General features: G+C 51.0%; 9 protein-coding genes across 9 annotated transcripts; 6 read left to right on the top strand and 3 right to left on the bottom strand.

The window, feature by feature from the left end:
• Positions 1 to 790: 790 nt before the first annotated feature.
• A1O9_10066 (dihydrolipoyl dehydrogenase) lies at positions 791 to 2,447 on the bottom strand (the record flags this gene model as incomplete). Its single annotated transcript, XM_013400802.1, has 3 exons — positions 791 to 1,630; positions 1,685 to 2,167; positions 2,220 to 2,447. 3 exons carry the CDS (start codon positions 2,445 to 2,447, stop codon positions 791 to 793), a joined length of 1,551 nt encoding a protein of 516 aa, XP_013256256.1.
• Positions 2,448 to 4,000: 1,553 nt separating this feature from the next.
• On the top strand, positions 4,001 to 6,283 carry A1O9_10067 (uncharacterized protein; the record flags this gene model as incomplete). Its single annotated transcript, XM_013400803.1, has 2 exons — positions 4,001 to 4,393; positions 4,445 to 6,283. The coding sequence occupies 2 exons, from the start codon at positions 4,001 to 4,003 to the stop codon at positions 6,281 to 6,283; spliced, it is 2,232 nt and encodes a 743-aa protein (XP_013256257.1).
• Positions 6,284 to 8,081: 1,798 nt separating this feature from the next.
• On the top strand, positions 8,082 to 9,424 carry A1O9_10068 (uncharacterized protein; the record flags this gene model as incomplete). Its single annotated transcript, XM_013400804.1, has 2 exons — positions 8,082 to 8,494; positions 8,545 to 9,424. The coding sequence occupies 2 exons, from the start codon at positions 8,082 to 8,084 to the stop codon at positions 9,422 to 9,424; spliced, it is 1,293 nt and encodes a 430-aa protein (XP_013256258.1).
• Positions 9,425 to 11,178: 1,754 nt separating this feature from the next.
• Positions 11,179 to 12,757, top strand: A1O9_10069 (uncharacterized protein; the record flags this gene model as incomplete). The annotated part of the gene is made up of 2 exons (XM_013400805.1): positions 11,179 to 11,770; positions 11,823 to 12,757. The coding sequence occupies 2 exons, from the start codon at positions 11,179 to 11,181 to the stop codon at positions 12,755 to 12,757; spliced, it is 1,527 nt and encodes a 508-aa protein (XP_013256259.1).
• Positions 12,758 to 13,922: 1,165 nt separating this feature from the next.
• On the top strand, positions 13,923 to 16,133 carry A1O9_10070 (CAMK protein kinase; the record flags this gene model as incomplete). The annotated part of the gene is made up of 3 exons (XM_013400806.1): positions 13,923 to 13,964; positions 14,019 to 15,324; positions 15,394 to 16,133. 3 exons carry the CDS (start codon positions 13,923 to 13,925, stop codon positions 16,131 to 16,133), a joined length of 2,088 nt encoding a protein of 695 aa, XP_013256260.1.
• A 496-nt stretch (positions 16,134 to 16,629) lies between these two features.
• A1O9_10071 (DNA polymerase delta subunit 2) lies at positions 16,630 to 18,156 on the bottom strand (the record flags this gene model as incomplete). The annotated part of the gene is made up of 1 exon (XM_013400807.1): positions 16,630 to 18,156. One exon carries the CDS (start codon positions 18,154 to 18,156, stop codon positions 16,630 to 16,632), a length of 1,527 nt encoding a protein of 508 aa, XP_013256261.1.
• Positions 18,157 to 18,803: 647 nt separating this feature from the next.
• Positions 18,804 to 19,924, top strand: A1O9_10072 (oxidoreductase; the record flags this gene model as incomplete). The annotated part of the gene is made up of 2 exons (XM_013400808.1): positions 18,804 to 18,980; positions 19,046 to 19,924. 2 exons carry the CDS (start codon positions 18,804 to 18,806, stop codon positions 19,922 to 19,924), a joined length of 1,056 nt encoding a protein of 351 aa, XP_013256262.1.
• A 270-nt stretch (positions 19,925 to 20,194) lies between these two features.
• On the bottom strand, positions 20,195 to 21,684 carry A1O9_10073 (uncharacterized protein; the record flags this gene model as incomplete). The annotated part of the gene is made up of 3 exons (XM_013400809.1): positions 20,195 to 20,680; positions 20,753 to 20,996; positions 21,050 to 21,684. The coding sequence occupies 3 exons, from the start codon at positions 21,682 to 21,684 to the stop codon at positions 20,195 to 20,197; spliced, it is 1,365 nt and encodes a 454-aa protein (XP_013256263.1).
• A 776-nt stretch (positions 21,685 to 22,460) lies between these two features.
• Positions 22,461 to 25,553, top strand: A1O9_10074 (uncharacterized protein; the record flags this gene model as incomplete). The annotated part of the gene is made up of 1 exon (XM_013400810.1): positions 22,461 to 25,553. One exon carries the CDS (start codon positions 22,461 to 22,463, stop codon positions 25,551 to 25,553), a length of 3,093 nt encoding a protein of 1,030 aa, XP_013256264.1.
• Positions 25,554 to 26,135: the final 582 nt, after the last annotated feature.

Below are 26,135 nucleotides of genomic sequence, written 5' to 3' on the forward strand. Positions count from 1 at the left end.
TATGATTTGAATGCATGCTTCGATCGCGACGCCAGAATACAGATAACCTTCAGGTTTGGTTAGTCTTAATGTGTATGACAAAAAGGAAGGAAAGGTGACATGGAGTTTTGGTTTTGGACACCGTCATGCCACTACTTTGGTTTTATGGTATACGTATGGTCCTGCAATGAACTACTACTCTTCAACGCTCTGAGAGTTGAGGATGCCGGTCCACTGCTAGGTAGCACTAGATAGCAAAAGATAGGTGCCGCTCTACATTCCCTTTGGTGAATTCGTCCACTTTCCTCACCGTCGAAGCTTCAGTGAACGTCTTGAGCATGGATGGAAGAGTGATGCCAGGCTCGGCTGAGATCGAACAGTGTTGTTGCTAATCATAAAAGCTTGGTTCGCCGTACCCTCCAACGACATACCGATCGAGTAAATGGACAGCACATCAAATAATTGGCATTGACAGTTCAACTTCACGGTTCAGGCTCATGCTAACTAGTAGTACGTGGAACAGAGAAGCAACAAGGCCAACAGGAACGCAAGAATCCATGGATACACACATTCGGGCCATATAATTTACATTCATTTTTGGTTTCGAAGAGTGCTCTTTTGACCAGCCTTTCTGGGTTTGGGCCGTCTGAGCCTTCACTCTGTCGAAATACTCCTCCCTCTGTCAACAAGCGGCAGACAGTGAAGCTGCGTATATGGACGGCATGATACGAAAGTAACTATCCATAAGTCCCACCATCACCCGGCCGGCCCCCCAAAACCACACATCGCACATACTCCTCAGGATGCCTTCCTAGTAGTGAATTGCTGACGAGTACGTGCTCATGGCGGCTTCCTTGAACGCCTCTGCCAGCGTGGGATGAGCATGGCACGTCCTCGCCACGTCCTCGCTGCTGGCACCGTATTCCAGGGCCAGGGTTCCCTCGGCGATCATTTCGCCGGCATTAGCTCCGATAATGTGGACGCCTAGGATACGGTCTGTCTCGGCATCTGAGAGGAACTTGACGAAACCATCTGTCTCGAGATTGGTCTTCGCCCTCGAGTTGGCAGTGAATGGGAAGTTTCCGACGTTGTACTTTACACCCGCTGCTTTGAGCTCTTGTTCGTTCTGACCAACCCATGCGACTTCAGGGTGTGTGTACATGACGGAGGGAATGGCGCCATAGTTGACGTGGCCAAAGCCCTTCTTGATATACTCGACGACAGCCACGCCTTCTTCCTCAGCCTTGTGTGCGAGCATAGGTCCGAAGGTCACATCGCCCACTACTCGGATGTGAGGAATCTTCGTGCGATATTCTTGATCGATGACGAGTCGCTTCTTGTCGTCTAGCTCAATGCCAATGTTCTCGAGTCCAAGGCCTTCAGTGTAAGGCCTCCGACCAATTGCGACCAGAACGACATCAGATTCAATGGTTTCATTCTTGCCACCTTTGGCGGCTTCGACCTCAAGTTTGACTCCGTCGCCGCTTGCATCGCCGGAAGTGACCTTTGTATTTAACTTGAACTTCATGCCTTGTTTACCAAGAATTTTTTGAGCTTGTTTGGCAACCTCAGCGTCCATGCCGGGGCCACCAATCTGGCCTAGAAACTCCACGACAGTGACCTGAGAGCCGAGACGAGACCACACAGACGCCTAGGATTTGGGTCAGAGTTTACCCATCAGAAGGCGCGAAAAGGATGCGCTTACCATCTCAAGACCAATGATACCACCACCAATGACAGTCAGTCTCTTAGGGACCTCCTCCAGAGCAATAGCGCCCGTACTTGTAATGACCTTTTTCTCGTCTATTTCAAGTCCTGGGAAGGGTGTGGATTCGCTACCGGTTGCGATGATTATGTTCTTGGCTTTGACGTCTGTTTCACCTCCATCTGATAGATTAACTCTGACGGTGTGCTCGTCGACAAATGAGCCTGCTCCCTTGATGTAGTCGACCTTGTTTTTCTTGAACAGGAACTCAACGCCCTTGGTCAAACCAGTCACGGATTCGTCTTTTGCTTTCATCATTTGTTTTAAGTTGAGTTTCACATCGCCGACATCGATACCTCGCTTTTTCGTGTCATGTTGGATTTGGTGGTAGAGATGTGAGTTGTTGAGAAGGGACTTGGAGGGTATACAGCCGACATTCAGGCATGTACCACCGAGAGTTCCACGCTTTTCGATACAAGCTGTCTGCTTCAATGTTAGTACACAGGGAAAATATCCCCCAACCGCCTCTGCGAACCTTGAGACCCTCCTGGCCAGCCTTGATTGCGCCAACATAGCCGGCAACACCACCTCCGATGAAGAGAACATCATACTCTGAAGCTTCTGAAGCGTAGCCTCTACTTCTCTGTTGATTCTGGGAGAAGATCTGGAAGCTTGGGGCGGTCCGCAGATTTGCTGGGCCGAACTGCGGAGCTTTGGTTGAAAGCAGCGATCGACTGCTTCTTGGGACTAAAGTTTTGAGCATGATGAAGGAGGATGGAGGAGACAGTTGAGGGGAGGAAACAATAAAAGAAAGCGAATGAAGGAGGTCTATGTCACCACAACCACAGATCAGAGGCAAAAAGTGCTGAACAATAGAACGACTGGGAAACGGTGGAAGATGTTTCGTCGTCGGAGGCAAGTTTGGTGCACGCAGTAGAGCTTAACATGCAACCCCAAACTGGCTAGTGCGTTTGGGAAAATGCTGGCGATGGGGAAGCCGCGAATAGCCACCCTGCTGGAGGCTTATTATTTGGTCAGACAAGGAGTTGACGGACAGGATTTCGCCTTGTCGACTCAATGGTACTGTCGCACCCGTGGTGGCACTACAAAGCCATGATGTATATTGTTTTGTCAGACTGCAAATATATCCACATGCTCGGAGTTCTGCTCGCACTCCGAACACTTCTAACTAGTGACTACACGGCGCCCTCTTCTAATCGCATATGCCCATAAAATCCCGCAAGGCTCGGGTGTTGACTCCAAGGCCGAAATCTTCTGGACTATCTTTCGGCTATGGATCACTGGTGTCGTGCAATCATCTTTGCCCGAAGGGCGATGCCTCCTTTACTGGGCAACCAGGATTGGTCCCTTGGCCTGGCTTATGAAGGTCGTGTCTCCTTCTCCTAGGTCAATCGAGATATAGAGATCAGCCATCTTTTAGCCCGGTCGACTTCAGAAATACCTAAGAGCAGCTATTCTTATTATCTATCTCAAGCAGCGCTTCTCCTTGTAAGTTGTGACGCCGTCTGGATCAATAGCTCGATAACCACAGTTTTTACATGCCACCACAGCAGTAGAATGAAGGGCTAGGTCAGCCTCTGTTTAAAGGAATATCTGTTGGTAGTCTTTCCTGAACAGTGCTCATGCTTAGGAAGGCGGTCGTTGGGCTGATGTTATACTCGAGTCTAGCTGTCACATCGTTTGCTATTCGTCTTGTTGACTCAGAAGAGGTAGGTGCTACAGCACACAGTCAGCAGCATTGTCCAAACGTTATAGCATAGAGAGCTCGCTTTTGTACCCAACTGTTGTCCGAAAGATCAAAGTCGAACAGCAAACACTTCAAAGAGGTAATCTTGGGGACTGTTTGCCATGAACAATCAGCGCCTCCGTCTTTGTTGCAACATTTGGGACGTAATCATTCCTCCCTTCTGGAAATGTCTGGAATGAAGGCAAGAAATGCTTGCTCTCGAAAGGAGTGTACCTTGAGGGTGTCCGATTTCAACCTTTCACTCTTTGTGTTCTGCACCCTGTGACCATACAATCACACCCAGGGCTGCATCTATCCCTGGCGGCCACCGATGGTATTGTGAACCCTTCACTTCTGCATCACCCGGACAAAGTCACGTTGGTCGCCCGCGTCACTGGGAAGAAACCAAACTTCACCTGTTCTACCTGGTCGCGCACTGCCTCTTCAGTACAAAATCACTTGAGTCTCAAGCTTGTACCGGCAGCCACAAATATTTCTTCTTCTTTTGAACTTGTGGCAACCTCAAACTTTTTAACTGTCCTATCACCCAAGCTCAAAGCTTCGCCGACATGCCTCCTGCGAAGAAGCCCCGTGGTGGACCTGTCAACGTTCGACTTGTCGATTTGCCTGCTAATCTTGAACACAAATTTCAATTCTCCCCAGATATAGGTTTCCCCAGATTCTTGAGTCTACTGACCGAAGTCTCGGCTCAGGTTGCGCAACACATTGAAGGCGTCGCGCGCCGACCATCTCAAGAAAAGGGTTTCACCACATCTGAGGGTCCATGGTGGTATCGTATTGCCAGACCGGATGGATCGTACAAGCCTGCAGATCAGGAGGACGACGGCAACACAGCTAACGCGGCATGGCGTGTCTTGAATACAAGCGCTGCTTATGATATCTTGGTCGCTGAAATGAGCTTGGGAGTTGATCCTGAAGTTGGATGGGTTGAGGTTGAGCACGTAAGTCATGACCCTAGGCGTAACTTACGCCCAAGACTGACGATCAACCAGACTCAACAGAAAACTCGTGATGAGCAGGTGCTTCAAGAGGCCAGTCTTGGACTCGCACTGGTCAAAGACACCGTCCGCGCAGGCTATGACTCAAGAATCACCAGTGGAGAGTTTCAAGATGTCGAGGAAAATCCAGAAGTCACGGTGAATCGAGAAGTGGTGTTCCATCACCGTGATTTGAGTGATGTGACAGAAGTGCCCGTTCAACCTCTCAGTGGTTACCTTCATCTGCAACCAAACAGTGCGCCTCAGACACCCTGCCCTCTACCAAATCCTTTGTTTGACCCTAGCCTTCAAGGACTACTCACCGGCAATTCTCTTCCTGTTGAGGGAACGAGCTCTAATTTCAGTGGAGGTGGAAATACCGCGCACCACGTTATCGTGACAGCCACAGGTCAAACAATCGTCTCACCATTCCCGGAATCTTCACCGGCTATCCCAGACTCGGATCACTTGCTCGGCGCCACAGCTCTTTACGAGTCAAGGGAAACCAAGGTGCATCTTCCGACAGTTGTCGACAGCTCCCTTATCCGTGAAGCTGACACTTCCGACAACTTTACAATGGTCCAAACGGGACCAGCCTTAACCACGTCCCAGGCTGCGCAAGGTCACTACCAGAATACTCATTCCCCCTACCCTTACGGGCCTCATGGGAATTTTGCCCCCTTCGGCTCATTCCCCCCGCAAGAGGTTGAGGGCCTTCATAGCGCCTTGGCTCAGGGTCACAATCGTCATCAAGGTCCACCTCAAGGAATATTTAGCGGACGACAACATGGAGGCCAAGGTCGGGTTAGTGTGCCAAATGGTTCCATCAACAGATGGAACCCGGCCCAACGCCGTGGTCAGCGCGATGGTCAGGACCGAAACAATGCAACCGGGAATACAAACCGTGGTAAGGGCTACGCGAAAGCCAACAACAACAACAATAACCCTCCTCCATCGCGCGGAGCTGGGACGGGAGGTCGTGGAGGTTACCAGAACTATAGGGGCCAAAATGGATGGTCGCATGGCCAGTCTCGCAACCATGCCATGAGAGGTCCTGATCAGCCTTCCATGGAGAGAGCGAATCCACCATTTCAAAGACTTTTGCCTCCCGCGGAATCTGGGCTTGCTTCAAGGCCAAGTGCACAATATCCACTAATGATCCAACCGCACATGCATCCTACGGGTTATCAGTTTATGATGCCTCTCGGCCAACGTCCACCATCTGCCTATGGATACGGCCCTCAGTACCACTATCCTCCTCCTGACCAGGACTGGGCATCGATCCCCGGGGTTAACACTGATCTAATGACAGAGTCTGAGATCATTTCGCTCAATCGCCAACGATTTGGGCACAGCAATGTTCACACCTCCACTGCCAATGTCGCTTCTGCCACAGCTCGACCTGCTACATCAACCCCACTTACTCTCACAGAAGCTGCGGAATTTGTCCTTGAAGGGAAAACGAGTGTGTTGACGGAACCGGAGAAGAGTAACGGTCCAATGCAAGTTCGAGGTGCCCAGACTGCTCTGGACGTGACGGTGACAGATCCATATCTCATTGCGGACGCCAAGAACGGAGCAAACAAAGCGCCAGTCACGAAATTCCCGGATAGTCTTTCATTTGGGACTGCACCGCACGTTAAGCCAATGAATTTCAGAAATCCCGAGAAAAGCCCTGCATCAGCTGCAGCCGCCTTGAAGCGTAAGGCCACCCGTCGTTCCAATCAGGAGAAAGCGAAAGTCAAGGCCGAAGAGGATAGGGCTGCAGAAGAAGAAATGAGATCGAAGCAGAGCAGCAGCCGTGCAGCCCGGGCACAGAAACATGGGAGCATGATCTGTGGAGATGATACCTGATAGCCATGTTGATTCTAGGTTTTGGATCAGTAAATATGGGATATGCTAACGGGGTAGTTATCCTGGATCAATGGAGTGTGACGGAATGGTCTTGCGAGCTTGCTTTGGATTGTATGAGTATGGTTTTCTCTTGCGGAACGCAATGACGACGAGTCGTCACCAAGCCTCTATAGATATGGCTGCTTTCATGTTGAATAGAGCCGAACCGAATCGAACAGACTCTAGCTATGAAATGCATTGTGAATCAAATGCGGACTCCCATCTTCCCTCCTCGATATGATAGTAAAAGCCGAAAAGATCAATAGATGGCAGAGGCGTGGCACCAGCAGTGAGCCTCTATGCTCCGTATTTAGGTACATTTACTAAAATTTCAAGGATACGCCCGTCATCGTTCGCCTGACTTCTTTACTGAGCAAGTGGCTTAGGCGGTCTTTCATTCCCTCCACTAATCATATCTCCCAAGTAATGCTCGGGAGTCCTGCTTGTCGTAATATTTTCCATCGCAGGGCGCCTCTTGGCCAGGTGGTAACAGGGAACTTCGAATGTCTCTCAACACGCCAATTCACTATTAGGGACATTCCCTTATCGACGTGCCTGAGGGGGGGGCTGCGGGGGCTGAGGGGCTTGGAAACTAGCAAAGGACACAGTCCTAGAGATTGCCAGTCCGGGCGCACATACATGATCACGGCATCCTTCCAGGGCTCCTCGGTCACAGGCACAATCGCCTTGCTCATCAACAACCCGATATGGAAGTGACGGATTGAAGACTTCAAGGTCGAAAGGTTGGAGAGGTCACGTTAAGTCATTGCTCTGGCCTCGCTTCCTGGGTGGCTGGGGGGAGTGGATGCGATTGATTGACTGATCATTACTTTGTGCAGCATCCAACAATACTACCCGCCATCCTGGCCGTCCTCCATGGACTTGTTAGATCTTTCCTGGTCCTTCTTCTCGCTCTAGTAACCACTCGTCTCCTCGTACGTTAGCTATACTGGCGTGTTGGGGAGCCACTGCTCGGAATTCTCCCAAGAGGCCCTGTCACTGTCGAGCTACCAAAAACCTGCCTGATGTCGTCGCCTAGAGTCCCACCTACCCGCTTTTGTCAACCTTCACCCTCCGATTCCTGCACCACGCTTGACCGTGACTGGGCTGTATGTAGCATGAATACCAATGCTCGGCGTCAACAAGGAGCGCTTTTCACTTCTTATACTGTAGTGCATGCTGAAATTCTCACCTTGAAACCGTTAAAATTACCGCATTTTCTCACAGTGCTACTCCTCAGTCGAGTCCCTCCCTCGGAAAATTACTACCGTTGCCCTGGAGTGTTTGAGCAGGTTTGTCATGTCCCTGGATAGTCCACCGGAACTGTCTTGGCTTGGTATGGATTATACTATTATACTAACTACCAGGGTAATACACCCCAAATTATCAGCGGTCACGTGCATCGTGCGTGTTGCCCACATGTCCAGAGCTTTTGTGCAGTGGCTGAATTTAGCGCCGTGGAGAATGTCGCCGAGGCGCCGAACAAGAGGCCATCAGGCAGCTGCACATCTGATGGCGATAGTGGGAACGGATCGATCCTCAGCCGCTGACCTTGAGGTCAGTCTTTCTTCCTCCCCAGTCTCCCGTCGTTTCAACGAGCATTCAGAGATGTGGAGAGTCTAGTATGGACTCCCGTTGACTTTTGTTTGGCAACGTGTAGCCGCGCGCTTTCCGACGGCAGTCAGCACATAAAGTAGGAAATCGAAGCCGTCGAAGAGATCTTCTCCTTCAATTTGCTGGTACCTTCATTCCCGCCACCATGGCAGACCCAATTAGCCTGGCGTCCGGTATTCTAGCCTTGACCACTTTTACTATACAATCAACGAAACTTCTTTATGAAGTTATTGAGAACTACCGGAATAATAGCAGAACAGTACGGGAACTCAAAGAAGAGTTGGAAGCACTTAGGGCCGTCCTCGGGTCTCTGATGTCTGTTCCAAATGATGAGCAGATGGACCTGTCGGTTCTGAAGCTGCCGCTCCTCCGATGTGGAGAGGCATGTCGAGACCTCGCAGACACTATCAATAAGTGCACGACCCGTTCTGGCGGCGACAGAGCAAGTTTTCGTGACTGGTTTAAGTTGACGTATCGAGGCAGGGATATTGCCAGCTTCAGGAATATCATTGCTGCCTACAAATCTACTATTGCTATAGCACTTGCTGATGCAAATATGTACGTATATAGTTGTATGGAAATTAAAGGCGAACGGCTAACACATGCAGACGTCATTCTAACGTGACTGTACAGCTTCTTCGTGAGTACAAGGAGATGATTGATAACACGACATCAGACCTTCAAGAAATCTTAGAACAAGCCGACGACGAATTGGCCAAATCCACATTAGAGGCGAGACTCCTTGTTCCTGGAGATTCCAATGACCTCAGCCAGTTGGCTATTGAAGAAGAAAGGGCAAGCATCGACCATTGCCTTGGCATTTGCAAGCAGGTCGCCAGCCATTTAGAACAAGCCCAGGCAGAAATCTTTGTGACTGCCAAGGTTAGCGATGGCAATGATCCGAGGGCGACGCACATACAAAAAAGTCCAGCCCGCATAATTACAAGTGAAAAGTTGAGAGACTGCAAAACTGGACTCAAATTTACAGTTTCTGAGCTCCGAATACGCCTGCAGGACGCCGATCATCGACTTCAAAGGCTTTTACACCAAAATGGTCGAGAGAATGAGTTTGAGGGCGTATCTCCTCCTAGACAAACCCCTGAAGACCTTGAGAGCATCAAGCAATGTCTTGCCATATGCGAAGATGCGACAGAAGAACTTGCCAAGGAGCGAGTCAATGTATTTGAGGATATTCATATGACTGACGACGCGCATCAAGTTATCGTAGCGACTCTTGGTGATCTCATATCCGCCAAAAATGTTTCCACTGGTGCAAGATCCAAGCAGTGGTTAGGCCAGATGTCTGATGTCTCGCTTCAACAACTATCTAAGGACAATACCTCGAGCAAAGGCAATGCCACCACGGAAGAAAATGTCAGCAAGATTCATGGTCACGAAGGTCTGCGAAACGCTGACCCTGACAAACTACGAAGTACCATCCATCACCCGTTTGACGGTCAACATGGCACAGGGCGGAAACTGGGGTGAGGTCATCTGACGGGAATGTGCGAGTCCAAACCCCAGAATTTGGCATTCGCAATACCAATTGGAGGCAATGATTACCTAGAAGCAATCGTTCTCAGTATGGAGGTATTGGTGAGCAAAGTCTGTCCAGCTAGCCGCACAATACCTCAAGACATGGAAGAACTGATTGAATTGAGAGGCTGGTCATATTTGTTGCCTACGCAGCCAGGTTCATGGCAATCGCCCTTCATGCAATAAGATTAGACCAGGGCACATTTTACACTCGGGAAGCTGTTGATCAAGATTTGCTTGGAATTGTCTGATCTCTATGTAAATGTGGACGAGGTGGTATGTAATTACACTATTTTCTCTCGCAAGACGCCCTTTATTTTGATTTGTTTCGAATGTTGATCAATTATTCATTGCTCCTTACGTAAATAGATACTGCGGCGTGGTACCTGGACCTAGGTCTTCTGGAGGCTCAAGATAGACTTGTCTATAAGCCGTTTTCTCATTTCATTAGAACACGGCCGGTTTGGTCTTGGTCTTGGTCCACATTGCTCTTGGTCACCGGACCGAGACAGAAAGCCATTTCTACTCTTCTGGCTATTGAAGATTATCCGCCGTCATTGAATCAATCAACTGCGCTGAATTGTCCTTCGAGAGCGCTTTCTTGACATTGAATTGGTTCGCTAGAGTGGTCACCACTACTTGATCGCTGTCACCTTCGGCAATCAACTCGCCAATTCTGTACACCTTCTGACGCGAAATCTCGCTAGCATGCTTGCAAACCTCTAGGCAGTGCTTTGAAATGTCTATATTTTTTTGTAAACGCACTCTTTCCTTATTCCTTTCAGGGCCGTGGTCCTGTATTATGAGATCTAGGCGTTTCCCAAGGTAGCCGATGGTCTCGGTGAAGCTATCTTGGATTCGTGTCCAGGGCTTGACGCGTCCTCACCTGCGCGTCGAAGAATGTTTCTTCGCTATCATTTTGGAATGTCTCTGGAAATAGAGACGATCCACGGTCTAATAAGGAGATGAGACCTTGCGTCTTTACAAGTCCGAAGATATGGTTTGGTCACTTCTCTCTTGTCTTTCAGGTCTATCCTTAGTCCTGAAGTATTGGTATTTTCGGTATTCAATCGCGCCAAGTGCTAATTAATTCGCTGTAGATGGATCCCAAGATTATAACCTGTATCCTAGATTATCTCCTTGTACTCTTAGAGGACTTCATAGGGGATTTTAGAGGTAGACATCCTGAAATAACATCTGTAGAACCCCTAAGAAGACAAGAAGTCGTGGCTAACATACTAATAATGCCTATGCCAATCGAAATTCGTCTATACCCCGCGAGGGTAGTTATATACTCATTAACGTCACCCTTCTTAAGTACTACCTTCATCCAGTCTCGAAAGCTAGACTACCTTCGATGGAGAGCTAGGTCAGAAATCTACCAACGCTACTTTTAGGAGATTTGTTATATCCCGTTAGACAAAGCTCGGGCGACTCCCCACATTATAAGTATGATAGGCACCCAAATTCACCCAACAGGGCAGGTCCAAAGAGCGTAATGAAGAGCCACAGGTGCCAACTCACTCGCTCGCGCAAGCCGGGTGTGAGCAGGGGTGAGCATAGGGCGGCATGGCCCTGGTCCCGAAACGGGGTGAATTTGGGAGCAGATTTCCGCTTGGATTGAACCTCCAACCGACCCCTACACCCTGTAGTACCGTCAACCTCCAAGCCATCTTCAACTGACAGATATCATTTACCCCATGACCATGGCTACCAAGAAAGCCGTTCCTACAGAGGAGGAGCTCCTCGCTCAACTTGATGATTTAGGAACAAAAGCAGCCGCACGGCCCTCGAAATCCTCGACGCGAGCACCCCGCCAGAGCGGCCAGACGTCTCAAACATCACAGTCCGAGCAAGACCTGCTAGCAGAGCTGGGGAGCCTCGCACATCACAGACCCGCTAGCAGACCTGGCACTCCTTTGTTGAAGCCCAATGCTCCTTCGACTGCCGGCAGTCGATCTCCCAACCGGGGTGCCACTGGCACCCCTCCAGCTGGTCGCTCAAGCGAGGAGAAATCGAGCAACGGCCAGCGCAAATCCGGCGACAGCACACGATCCTTCCATCAGAGCTTCACCCCTGCTACAACGACGACCGAAGAATCGGTCGAGACTGAATCACAACCCGCTACCCCTGCGCCCGCTCCTGCCAAGGGTTCGGGTTGGTGGGGAGGCTTCTTGTCGACCGCCTCTGCTGCTGTAAGTCAAGCCCAGGCGGCTGTCAAGGAGATCCAGAAGAATGAAGAGGCGCAGAGATGGGCGGAGCAAGTGCGTGGCAATGTAGGAGCTCTTCGAGACATTGGTAGGAGCAGACACGTGGCTATATTGTGTTCACATCCCTAACTTGGACGCAGGCGGTGATCTAAGATCTATGGCTATGCCAACCTTCCAGAACATCTTGCAGACAATTGCGCCCCCAATCTCCTCTCATGAAAGACTTCAAATCCATATCACACATGACCTCACGAATTACCCAACCCTCGATCCTCTTATTTACCAAGTCTTTAGCCGTGTCATGGCACAAGTCGAAGGCGGGGATCTGATGGTTATACAGAAAGGACAAGAAGCAGGGCCGAAACGAGGTTCGTCCGAACTCTCGAGACCTTTGGGCTCCTGGCATGACGGCCCATGGTGGAGAAGTGGTGAGAGACGCAGCATTAACGCTGTCAAGGGTGTGGTCGAAGGCAGCAAACTGGTCCGAGCATCTGCCGAATCATATGCCAGCGAATATTTTGCGCCCAAGGGAGGTTTGGAGGAAGCTGCAAAACGTGCCACGGAGACGCTTTCCGAATCCAACCCGACCCGTGACAGTCAGATCTTCCTAGCCGTTCAAGCAATCTCTCAACCTGTTCCCAAAGACCTTTTCGCCACGGCCGCTAGCTCTGAAAAACCGGGCCAAGTTCGAGAAGTTGCTGAGGACGAGAAGCATGAGATTCTGTTTGCAATCTATTTGCATGACCCGATCCACGGCATTGCGTTTCAAGCAGTTTCACAAGCTTTGCCTGAACAATGGATCGAGTGGCTTGATGCACCGAGCGGTGGAGAAGGCACTCTCCCTGAAAGCATCGAGGAAATCCTTGAAAGCGGAGGGATCGACCCCAGAGAATGGGTGAGTGAGTGGGTGGAGGAAAGCTTGAGTTTGGTGGTTGGTGTCATTGCCCAGAGATACGTCGCTAAGAGAATGGGCGTTGGTGAGGGCGGAGGAAGAAGGGGAAAGCTCAAGGCCGAATTGAACCAGGAGGCTGTCACCGAAAGCGGCGGCGGCGAAGCTGCGAGAGCTCTAGGCTGAGCATGCTGTGCTATCTTTGCCCCTCGTTCTTGTTTGCTGTCGGTCAAAAATGGCCTATATACCACTTGGAGTCTGTCTGGTCAGTCTGGAGTTGGGTGGGATTCAGACCATTTCTCGTTCGATGTCAGAAATGTCAGATGTCGTGAGTGTATCACTATGCATATCAGGTAGTGCGATTGGCAACGTCGCCATTGAATAATCCGTGTGAAAGCCTTTCCGTAACTTCCCTGTCCAAAGCTCGCTTCGTCAACTTCTCGTGCCTACCTGAAATACCAGGCTCGGTCCATGGCTTAGATTGGGCTTCCGACAAGAGCATGTTCACTGAGGAGCATTGTACGCGACGTTGTCTGGCCAAATTCCCTTTACCGCTGCACGTACAGGTCTACTCTGGGACTTTCCATGTTCAGAAGATTCACCGGATTTCCGGACGGGCAGAGGCTCGGCTGGTGCAGTCTTTATCTAGTAGCAGTCGGAGTCCTTCGTGGCTAATTAGCGTGAAATCATGTGCCTACGCGATGGTTGCCTGGCCGAAAACAATAACATTGCTGCTCAGTGAGCATTCCTTGGTGGTGCTTTAGTCCGCACAAGTGATCCACAATGAGGATGACGAAGCGCTTCTTGGATAAAAGTGCACTGACACCTGATCTACTAGATCTATACAAGAGATGAAAAATACCCATCTTTGCCAAGCCTTCTCTCACACCTCCATCTAGCTAAAGTCCATGCTCCAACCGGTGTAGAAATGGGTGTGTCTCGGAATCTCTCTGCGCTGCCGTAGATCCTCTGCGTGCTTCTCGATTCTGCTTCTCCACAAAACGGCAGCTTACGAGACAGTCGAAACCCAAAATCCCCAAGGTCACGACTCACCAATTGCTGTGCCCCAATGCGCACCTCGTCCCTTGCTTTCTGTAAGTCCTGATTCTTCCTGACGCTTCCTCTGCTCACCTTTCATCCCTACACAACTCAGTAGCTAACCTCTCCTGCCCTATCCAAGCCGATTGTTAGCGTCATACTTTTTTTTTGGAAATCTAAACACGAAGCTCACCAGTTCATTACTCGTACAAATAGTTCGACTCCACCATTCTGAAGCCGGAACCTAGCCCCGGAGACGAGATCTAAGGCCCGCCTGAGGCCTGTGGAGGATACCCTCTAGGAGTAGGGTTGAATGGGTCCCAAGAAAGAGAAAAGCAGCCTCAAGAGAAGCAGGGTAGATACGCCGGGCTTGTTTTCTATGCCTCCAAGACTGACTCATTATATACAGCACAGCACCGGCGACGACCATGATATAAAGAAGGTACGACGGTCGGAGAGGCTGTCTTCTCAGTCACAAAAGGACCCTGTTCAACCACACCAGACACCTCTGAAGGCGCACTACCTCCCATCCCCTCTGACCGCTCAAGAATCCACCGCCACCGAGCCGTTCAAAGAGCGGACTGCAAGTCCACCAGAAGGTCGTCCAAGTCAGCTTCGTCATGTTACCCCCCCTTCTCCACCCCAGCTCTACGCGCTCTCGTCGCCTCCGCAGGACACCCAGCCACTGTCACAATTTATCTACCCACCGCGAGACCTCGAAGGTGATTTGAACGATGACGACGGAACATGGGGCTACCTGTTTCCCTCGGCCGAGGTGGGCCATCGCCTGACCCTGAAGAGAAGAGCATTCTGTCCTGCCCCCGCCAGGCCCCTCGAAATCGGTCGACAAACGGTGAAGAGCAGGAAGCGTGGTAAAAAGGAGCTTTCCGAGCACGAGACGCAGTACGAAGCCCAGAAGATGAACCAGGGTTTCCCCGCCGGAGGGTACCTCATAGGAAGACACCCCGAATGCGACATGGTCCTCGACATCCCGACCATTTCCAACCGGCACTGTCTGCTCTTCAACGAGACCCGGAACGGCGATGTCGTCGCCGTGCTGGAGGATCTGTCCATCAACGGCACATTCGTCCAAGAACAACTCGTCGGCCGGAACAAACGGAGGGAGCTGGAAGACGGCGACGAGATCGCCATTCTGGACGAAGCGCGGTTCGTGTTCCGCTACCCACGTAGCCGAGACTCAAGCGCGTTCAACGCGCGTTACCGCATCCTCCAGCAACTGGGCAAGGGCCACTTCGCCACGGTGTACCTGTGCGTCGAGCGGTCGAGCGGGTTCAAGTACGCGGTCAAGAAGTTCGAGCGCCGCATAGGCGACTCGCAGCGCTCGCAGACTGAAGGCCTCCAGCAGGAGATCGCCGTCCTCATGAGCGTCAGCCACCCGAACGTGCTGTGCCTCAAGGAGACCTTCGACGAGCCGGACGGCGTCTTCCTCGTCCTAGAGCTTGCCGCCGAGGGCGAGCTGTTCAACTGGATCGTCACGAAGCAAAAGCTGTCCGAGGCCGAGACGAGAAAGGTCTTTATTCAGCTGTTCCAGGGCACGAAGTACCTCCACGAGCGGAACATCGTGCATCGCGATATCAAGCCCGAAAACATCCTGCTGACGGACAAGAATTTGTCGATCAAATTGGCCGACTTTGGCCTGGCTAAGATCATTGGGGAAGAGTCTTTTACCACCACTCTGTGTGGGACACCGAGTTGTAAGTGCGAACGTTCTCTTGAGTTTTGTTTTGGACTGCCTTGACCTGAGGCTGACTACCTATTTACAGACGTTGCGCCCGAGATCTTAGAAAACACCCGCCATCGAAAATATACCAAGGCCGTGGATGTCTGGTCCCTCGGAGTCGTCCTCTACATCTGTCTGTGCGGGTTCCCACCCTTCTCGGACGAGCTCTACTCGCGAGAAAACCCGTACACACTCGCGCAGCAGATCAAAATGGGCCGCTTTGACTATCCTTCGCCCTACTGGGACCCGGTCGGCGACCCGGCCCTGGATCTGATTGACCGCATGTTGACCGTCGACGTCACCAAGCGCATCACCATTGACGAATGCCTCGAGCACCCCTGGACCAGAGACATCAACTACATCAACCCGGCCGATTCCACCGATGGCCTCACCGGTGCGATGCATGCGCTGGATTTCTCTAAGCGGAAGGTCCAGCGCGAACGCACGCTGCTCGCCAACATCAATGATGTCAAGATAAGCAAGGTCGTGGACATCTCAGCGGAACACATACCACATGGTGGGGAACATCGACCTGCTGCATCGCCCGCGCATGTCAAGATTTGGGACAAGAACCCGGGAGGCAAGACCCACATGGCCGCGCCCAAGGGACGGAAAACAGCGCCTGACAAAAATGGAGAGAAGGAGGAACACCCGGCTGCGAACAGGCAGCAGGAGGAGTTCATGGGCATGGGTGGAAAAGGTGATATGCAGCTCTTCGGAGACGACATCTCTTCCAGATATCTGCCGGAGGAAGTCCCGAAGACGGCGGGGAAGAAGAAGTGAACGTGACTTGAATGGAGTTGGTGTTCACTGTGTCGAGGTTGTCGATCGTGCTTGACTTGGTACGCCGGGCGCGGCGTGAGGTGATTAGGTCACTCACCACTACTAGTACTGTATATGACCAGCTGCTGTTCTCGCTCGGGGGGCGACGCCAAGTCCGGAATATGGGTTGGATGCGGATGGAGGAATGGATGGATGGTCTGGGAACGATCCGAGGGACTGGACTATCACACAGGGGAATATCTCGTTCAGAAACAAAAGCCGTCAGATGCATCGGATCGGACTGAACCTGTATTTGTCGACAACAGGCATATCCATGCTCAACTAATTCGTAGTTTTGCACAAATGTCCATAGTTTTCGATAAAAAAAAGTATCTTTGTAGAAGCAAAATTTCCAATCGTGAGCTCTTAGACTCCGCACGAGCATTTGCCGTGAATCCGTGATATCCATGAAGCCTGCTTTTTGGGCAAGCTAGGCCGTTGCGCATCGTTCCGTCATTCAATCGTTGACATCAAACTTGACGATCTCGACCTCGAGGGTCTCAGAATCCAACAGCACCAATTCTCCGGTTTCGCTGAAGCTCGGGATCGTGATGAGGCGGACGCGTTCACCTCCCGGCCCGTCAATGACACAGGTGTCGAAGCGTGGCTGATTTCCAACGAAGAAAACATGCGGGCAGGCGTCGAGGACGAACTGGTCGCGGTTCTGGAACGGGTAGCAATGCAGCGTGTCCGGGGCGGTCGGCGCGCCGCACCGCCACCGCAGCATACTCTCCATGACTTCCAGACGACCCTCGGGCCCCGTGCCGTCTGGCCCGCCCAAGTCGACATATTTCAAGATGTCGTCCACCGGCTGGCCCGAGTTGCCCATAAACCGCCATCCGCTTACGTCGCCGTCCCATGGGTTCGTGACGGAGTCAAACCATCCTGGTTCGGAGTCTTCGGGTGTGTCGGTGTTGGAGGAGGCGGAGGTGTACGCGCGAGAATGAGGAAATATCGCTGGGTGGATGGGCTGCTGTGGGAGTGAGGAGTTCGCGGGATCTTGCTCTCCGGACATGATGGTGATGGGTATTGTGGGGAGGAGTTCTGACAGGAAGGCGTCGAGGAGTTGCGTCGGAACCGGGTTGTAGGACGTCGAGTCGTAGCCGTATTTCTTGTTCGCGTGGGCGGACGATGACTTTTTCGAGGAGTTGTGGTCTTCGCCCGCGCTGATGACCGTGTCGGCTGCGATCGAGTTGCCGGCAATGATGAGTCGGGAGATATGTGCGGATGAGTCTTGGTCGACCGTGTCGAGGGATTCTCCCAGAAGAAATTCCGACAGGAGCGAGAGGCTGAGTGTGTCGGCTGAAGTGCCGGAAATATTGAGTCCACTGACGAGGGCGATTTTCTTTCGTGGTTGGTCGTCCAGTTCCATCTTAGATTCTCCCTCGTCGTCTCGATCGCCGCGTTTGGGTTGGCGAGGCAGTTCAGGAATATGCATGTCGAGGACCTCGAAGTCTCCATTTGCATTCTCCGTTCCGAGAGCGGCAATAATGACGCCGGTGACAAGCAGCGTATTCTTCAGCATTGCACCGGCCAGCCTCAGCCTCCCAGACTCATCCTCGAGCATGATCTGAGTCTCGCCGTCGGCTGAGAAATAGGACTTTCTGGGTGGTGGCCCCGCGATCCAATGTTCTCTAGATATGTCCTCGAGGATGTTTGGCTTGAGGGCCATGTCCAGGTACACGGTGCCGACAACCCAACATAACTGGCCTTGCCGCACGTCTAAGACTCTTTCCACTCTCTGGGCCTGCTCACCCGCAATTTCAAAGTCTTCCCAATCTGCCTGGGCGATTTTCTCCACGACAGGCTTCAGCTTCGCCAGCCTTAGGAAGTACATGTCGCCATACTGTTGAAGATATTGTTTGGTCTCCCCGCGCGGTAACCGGTAGGAATATAGAGGGCTGTAAGTATCTGGGAGGCGGGACTTCTGATCGTAATTTTCGTTTCTGTCAAAAGGCCGAAGCAGGCCTTGCGTTGGGGCCATTATGGAAAAGAATAAGAAGTGAAAAGCCTGCCGTTTTGGAGTGATTGTAATCTGTTTACAAGAAAGACGCAGACAGACAATCTCTAGAGCTGGGTCACTCACTCACTCACTCACTGGATAGTGTAGCCAAAATAACGGAGTGTTGATCATTGGCCATGGCAAGACCATGACGCGAAGTCGGGAACCCACGCGACGCGTTACACATTAATTGATATTCACGGGAGGAAGGTGAGCCGAGTTCTACGGACCATCAGCCAGATTCCGGACAACTTGAATCTCCCACAAATCTACTCCATTATCAGTCGTTTACCACTAAGATCCTCGCATTATGCATTCGATGGATTTCAGTGAACTAGGGCCCTGAGCCTGAGCGTGGTGCCGAAATGTAATCCAAGAGGAAGACCCAACTAGGTTGGGTCGGGCTCTGGAAGAAACCAGCCTCGGCTCATTTCTAACAATCAGCCGACCCCACACTTACACTTCTGCTTCCATGGGCTTCAAAAGTCCCAGTGCCCCAGATCCCCCGTAATATGAGTTATCGACTGCTGTCAGTCTGTGTTGCTTCTCTTCCTGTCGAATTTCCTCTCTGAAACTCAATATCTCCATCTCTGTTTTGCTAAAAGGTTCTCCATATACAACAGATCACAATGTCTTCACCCCCAGCACTTAACACACCTCTAACCAAGCTGTTGGGTATTAAATACCCAATTATGCTGGCAGGTATGGCCCGAACCTCTGGTGGGCCTCTCGCCGCTGCAGTCTCCAATGCTGGAGGCATCGGGACAATCGGCGGACTGGGCTACACTCCAAAGCAGTTACAAGAAGTCAGTATCCAAATCTTCTCTCTAGTCGCCAGGTGCAGTAATAGATAATTAACGCCCCACACCAGATCATCGACGAACTGAAAGAAAACCTAACCGACAAGTCGCTCCCATTTGGCGTCGACCTGGCCCTCCCACAAGTAGGCGGCAGTGCGCGCAAGACCAACCACGACTACACCCACGGGCAGCTGGACGAGTTGATCGAAGTGACGATCCGCAACGGCGCGAAGATCTTCGTCTCGGCCGTGGGCGTGCCACCAGCACGAACGATCAAACGGCTGCACGAGGCCGGCATCCTGGTAATGAACATGGTGGGCGCACCGAAACACGCGGAGAAGGCTCTCAAGGCCGGTGTCGATATCGTCTGCGCACAAGGCACCGAAGGCGGGGGGCATACGGGCGACATCGCCAACAGCATCCTGATCCCCGCAGTCGTGGACGTGGCGAAGAAATACAAGTCGCCGCTGACGGGCGAGCCGGCGCTGGTGGTAGCCGCGGGCGGGATCTACGACGGGCGCAGCCTGGCCAGTTCGCTGATGCAAGGCGCCGTGGGCGTGTGGGTGGGGACGCGCTTCGTGGCTGCAGAGGAATCGGGGGCGAGCCGGCTGCACAAGGAGGCGGTGGTCAGCGCCGACTTCCTCGACACGCAGCGCACGCTGGTGGTTTCGGGCCGCCCACTGCGCATGAAGCTGAACGACTACGTGCGCAAGTGGGAGAGCCAGCCCGAGCGCATCAAGGAGCTCACGGACCGTGGCATCGTCCCCATGATGTACGATATCGAGCAGGAAAATGAGATCGATATGCCCTTCCTCATGGGCCAGGTCGCCGCCATCATCACCGACATCAAGCCCGCCAAAGAGATCCTCGAGGATATGGTCACCCTCGCCGTGCAGCAGTTGCGCATCGGTTCCACGTATATCGAGAGTGCGAGGAGTAGTAAGCTATGATATTATAATGATAGGAATGATAATAGTAGAGCACATACGAGGTACTTTTGTGTGTTGGGCGTGGAAATTGAAACCCAAAGTTAGAGGAGTTTGGGGCATGAGAATACAAGTCTTTTCATGTGGTATATATGTACATGGCACTTTACTAACAGGCAATTGGTGCATTACGCTGCTCATGGTGGTAGAGGATGTGAATTTCCCAAGCCTCAGACTGTCATTCTTCTGTACGATTGTGAATCGTCGATTTGAAACCAAGAGCCAAAAACCAATTTAATGCTTGACACCGTTAACCACGCCACTGGTAGAAGCAGCGCGCTGGCCGTTGGATTTACCCGCTAGCATCTCCGGTGGTGGTACAGGTCCAAAGACAGGTTTGGCGACTTCGGCGGCCAACTCTTCCTCTCCCTCGTAGCTGCCTTCGTCGTCTTCGTCGTCGTCGTATTCTTCATCGTACTCGCTTTCCGTCCCCTCTTCGTCAACGAGCTCTTGCTGGATGGGACCTCCACGGCCTTGCTCCTGCATTGACTTGATGATGTTCCGCATCTGTTGTTCTTGCTTACGGAGTCGTTCCAGGTCTTCTTTGTCTCGGGTTCGCTCCTCGGCCATTTCCAGGATGTTGCGATTGGTCTGGTCATGTTTTCGAGTGAGGGTGAGATTCTCCTTCTCCAGTCTTTTAGTCTTCTTCGACATCTCTTCCATCTCTTTGCGGAAAGTGAGGAAAAGCTCGTTGCTGTTGTTGAGGGTATCTTCCACCTGCTGCATAGTGAGCAAGAACATTTCAGCTATTGTATCGTAAAAAGTGGGATGGCGAAGAGGGGAACGACTTACCTGTTTGAATTTCTCGACATAGATGTTGAGCTGGCTTCGTAACTCTGCTTCTGTGTGGGAAAAGGTGGAGACTTGGTTGGTCAGGGTACGACAACGCGAAGCTTCTGCGTCGGCTCGTCTACGTTCAACCTCATACTTTGCTTGGAGGTGGCCTATCTCGGCATCTTTGTGGCGAATGATGGATTTGAAATGTGTCTCGCGGATGTCGGCCTGATCAGATAAGACTTTGCATCTTGTCCGAAATCTAAATGGAAGGTTAGCAAGAAGGGAAAGCGGCCGGGGTGTAGCCAAACGTACAAATCGTCCAGTTCAAGATGCAAATTTTCAGGATGGGTTGTGGTCTTGGAGTTCATGGCATCCTGGACATCGTAGAGCATTTGATCCAGCTTTTCGTTCATCATCTCACGAGCCTGTTTCTCGTTCTCATCCAGCTTCTTGTTCTCATCCTTGATCTTTTTATTTTCCTTTGTGAGCTCTCTGCACAGCTTTTCCAGCTTATCTTTCATGGTGGCAGTCTTGTTGTGCTCCGTTTTCGCCTTTTCCGAGTCCTTCTGCAGCTGATCTGCGCGCTTTTTGCTTTTAGCATGGTCACGTTCCAGTTTTTTCATGTCGGATAGGAGTTCCTCATATTTTCTCTGTACAACATCGAGGCGGTTCATGGGGCCTTCAACGCTGCTTATCAGATCGTTGAGGTCCCTAGTGGCCTTTTTCACCTCCCGATCGACCTCTGCTTGCTGGTTTTTCTCGCCAGCCTTCTCTTGCTCTAATTGCGATAGCCTAGCCTGAACCAATTTTGCATTTTCCTCAGCGCTCAATTGCTTTTCTTTCTTGGCTTTTCCTTTTTTCGCCGCAGGGGCCGGGGGAGGCAAATCTTGTACATCGCCGTGAGGGACGCCGTGTTGCGAAATTGGCGATTGAATTGCGGTGGCCATGGTCCTCCAGAGACAACCAAAAGACGTTCGGAACCTTGCACGGTGCTATTTACCAGCGAGTGGTGTGGCATGAATTGTAGTCGGAGACTACGCCTTGCAACATGGAGATTTTGAGATCGAACCCGAGGTTACCTCCAGTCGCTCCTGAATCAAGATGACGCGATCAGCAGTCAGGCAGAAGGGGACAGCCGGTGGCAGTGGGTGGCAGAGGGTGAGAGTGGGTGAAAAGGTCGTGTGAGGGACGGGCACGGTATGAAGAGTCAATGATTGAGGAGCAAGGGCCGGGTGGGAGTTGGTAAGAGTAGAAGTCTAAGTGGCACTGTCAGTGGAGGTGTCAGTGGAGGTGCAGAATGTCCGCACGGCGCAGATCCTCCTTCGGCTGGCCAAGCCCAATTCAAATTTGAATCTTGAGATTGACGACCACCGCGTACGCCTGCGTATGTATGTACAGGGCACTGCGTGACGCTACACTTAAACGAGTGTAATTGAATCCTGGAGAGAACAAAATACAGCTCGTGGGCAGTGAGCAACATCACATTAATAACCACAGCTACCGCCTGCACCTGCCCCCACCTTCCGATTCGCCTTCGCCCGACCTGTTCCTGCTTCTCATCATCAACCTTCTATTTGATTTTCTGGCGGCGCAGTGATTTGATTTGCCCTTGATTACCCCATCACCTTGGTCATCTATCTTCCTCCCCAGGATCAGGATCAAGATCAAGACCTAGACGTCTATCTGCCGATTGCTGTCCAGCGCGCATACCTACGGACCGGCAATGTTAAGGCATGGCCTCGCCCGCCATGGCCTGCAGCAGTCCCGCGTTCTCTGTTCAAATCCGAGACTCCCTAATACGAGGGGCTATGCGTCGGTAACAGACCTCAATGCCTTCCCCAAACCCGGACAAAGCCTGCACGGCTTCACTTTGAAAGAGATCAAGCATGTGCCGGAACTCCATCTGACTGCCTTGAGTCTGGAACATGAAAAGACGGGTGCAGAATATCTGCATGTCGCGCGAGATGACAAGAACAACGTCTTTGCTATCAACTTCAAGACCAATCCTACAGACAGGACAGGCCTGCCTCATATCTTGGAACATGTCACCCTGTGTGGAAGTGAAAAGTATCCCGTCCGGGATCCATTCTTTAAGATGATGCCTCGATCTTTGGCCAATTTTATGAATGCCTTTACCTCCTCCGATTACACCTCATATCCCTTTGCAACCACCAATCTCCAAGATTTTCGCAATTTATCAGAGGTCTATCTAGACGCTACCCTACATCCTCTGCTCAAGCATTCCGACTTTTTACAGGAGGGATGGCGCCTGGGTCCGGAGAATCCCCGGGATGTCGCCACTGAGAACAACGTGCGATTCAAAGGAGTCGTGTACAATGAAATGAAGGGCCAGATGTCCGATGCCAGCTACCTCTTTTACATCAGATTTAGAGAGCACTTATTCCCTTCCTTATACAACTCCGGTGGCGATCCAGAGGTCATGACCAACCTTACCCATGAGAAACTCGTCAAGTTCTCACGCGAGCACTACCATCCGAGCAATGCAAAACTGTTCTCCTATGGCAGTATAAGCTTAGCAGAACACCTGAAATATGTCAATGAGAAGATCTCAATCTTCGAGAGAGCATCTTTTGATGCAGAAGTCAAATTGCCCATTGATCTCTCTGCTGGACCTCAGACTTTTGAAGTCGCTGGTCCTTTGGACACCATGCAACCACCCGATAGACAGACAAAGTCGTCTATCACGTGGATGGGTTGTCCGTCATCAGATATAGTCGAGTCTTTTTGTATTAGCATTATGATGTCGCTCCTGATGAACGGTTATGGCTCTCCACTCTATCAAGGCTTGATCGAATCCGGATTAGGAACCAATTTCAGTCCAAATTCGGGATATGATGCTTCCGGTCGAGTTGGAGTCTTTTCAGTTGGCCTTGATGGCATGAAGTCCGATGATGTGGCTGGCCTGAAACATACAATTCAGAAAATCTTAGGAGAAAAAGCCCATGAGGCTTTTCAAACCCACAAGATCGAAGGATATATGCACCAACTTGAACTGAGTCTCAAGCACAAGACTCCTACCTTTGGAATGGGCTTATTAGATAAGACTCTACCTGGTTGGTTCAATGGTGTCAGCCCAATGGATAGTCTGGCCTGGAACGAGATCGTCGATGCCTTCAGAGCCCGTCTGCAAGAAGAAAAATACCTTGAGAAACTTGTTCAGAAATACTTTATGAATGACAACACCATGCAGTTCGTCATGCGCCCTTCAGAAACATATGCGACTTCATTGGAGATACAGGAGGAAGAACGAAGAATCGCGATTCTAGAAGATCTTAAGAAATCCTCCAGCTCATCGGAGGCAGCTATTTCTGGACTGGGCCAGCAGGAACTTGAACTCTTGGAGGAGCAAGAATCTGCTCAGTACAAGAACCTCGATACTCTTCCCACGCTACGCGTTGATGATATCTCTCGGACAAAAGAGAGAAAGCCACGCCATTGGGACCAGATTAGCCATGTCAAAAGCCTCTGGCGTGAAACTTCGACCAATGGCATCACTTATTTTCAGGCAAAGCATCTTCTACAAGATTTACCAACTGACTTGCGGCTTCTGCTGCCACTATTCACCGAGTCTTTGATGAGACTTGGTACCAAAACCAAATCTGTCGGAGATCTTGAAGCTGAGATTCTGCTGAAAACTGGTGGAATATCAATTGCTCCATACGCTGCACCCGAGCCGTGGAGTCTTGACAAATACACAGAAGGCCTGATGTTGAGTGGCTATGCCTTGGACCGAAACATTCCCGCGATGTATCAACTAATCCACACCCTGCTCCTCGAGATAGATTTCTCAGACCCCAAAACAATTGGTGCTATTCGAGAGTTGCTGGAATCCAAAACATCTGGGGCTCTCGATTCAGTTGCAGAAACTGGTCATCACTTTGCTATTACAAGTGCAGCCGCCGCTCTTACCAAACGCGGTCTGATACAGGACCAATTGTCAGGACTATCGCAAATTGAGGCCACAGCCACTTTACTCGATGCTGCAAGGCGAAACCCCGCGAGCTTACAGGAAGTGGTTCAGAAGCTCCAAGAAATTCAATCCTTCGCCATTAGCAATTCTTCTGACCTTTCTGTTCGAATAGTCTGCGAGCCCTCCTCGACTCCAAGCAATCAACATGCGTTGAAGGAATTCCTTGCCAAGCTTCCTTCTGGAAAGCAGCAGCCTAACTCGAGGTCAGCATTGACAGACTTTGTCACTGGTTCAGCTCTTTCTAGACGGGCTTATTTCGATCTGCCTTTCCAAGTTTCCTATACCGGCACTTGTCTACAAACTGTGCCATATTCTTCACCTGACAAGGCTCCGCTCACCGTCCTCGGCCAGCTCCTTATACACAATTTCCTCCACCCTGAGGTTAGAGAAAAAGGCGGCGCCTATGGTGCATCTGCTAGTGCAAGTCCCATCAGTGGCCTCTTCACTATGTCATCATACCGTGATCCCAATCCTCGAAACTCTCTGAATGTCTTTCAACGTGCAGGCCTTTATGCTCGCGACAAAGAATGGAGTAGTCGAGAACTAGAGGAAAGCAAGCTGAGCATCTTCCAAGGTATCGATGCTCCAACCAGTGTGAGCGGCGAGGCCGGTAAGGAGTTCATCTACGGCATTACTGAGGATATGGATCAGAGGATGCGCGAAAGCCTCCTGGACGTCAGTAAAAATGACGTCCAACGGGTTGCGCAGAAATATCTGGTGGACCTCTCTCCAGAGCTCAAGTCAGCATGCATTCTTGGTGAGAAGAAGGAGTGGGCCGAGCAAGATTCCTGGGAAATCAAAAGTTTGAAAATGACTGCAGCATGAGAAAGTCCATGTTCAATGTGAGTGTTGCATGTCTCCCCATTTGATGTACCATAATTCCCCTCTCAAAGATACCCTGTCGACATCGTGTATATATCCTTATGTACAACATCTTTCAACTATGTCATAAAGTTCTTATCGCCTTGATTCCCTACCCCAGACCGCGCGACTCAGAACAGAGCAGTTAACGTCTACGACCGTAACACACTATGGGTCGAAGATCACAAGTCATTGAGGAAATGAAAGAGCAATCTCTCATCTCCCTCTCACGCGCCAGAGCAAACTGAATCATGTGCCTCAAAAGTAAATCGATGCCCTTTCCCAAGCCTGGTAGACTCTTGCCTTTCTTTCGAGGAAAGTATAGATGTTTACTGGAGTAAAAAGTAAGGGTGTTTTCAGACTTCTTGACAGGTTCTGTATTCACTCATGACAAACCTATTTCAGACCTGTTAGTTCTCTGAGATTCAAGAACTGCAGACTAGTTGTTTGTCAACATTTCCCCTTTACTTTTTATTTGCTCAAATCATCCTGCTAACCTGGGGCTTTCTTTCCTTCCATGTGCCCACTGCTGGTGACCTCATCCTC

The sequence above is a fragment of the Exophiala aquamarina genome, assembly GCF_000709125.1.
Source record: "Exophiala aquamarina CBS 119918 chromosome Unknown aczIA-supercont1.12, whole genome shotgun sequence".
NCBI lineage: Eukaryota > Fungi > Ascomycota > Eurotiomycetes > Chaetothyriales > Herpotrichiellaceae > Exophiala > Exophiala aquamarina.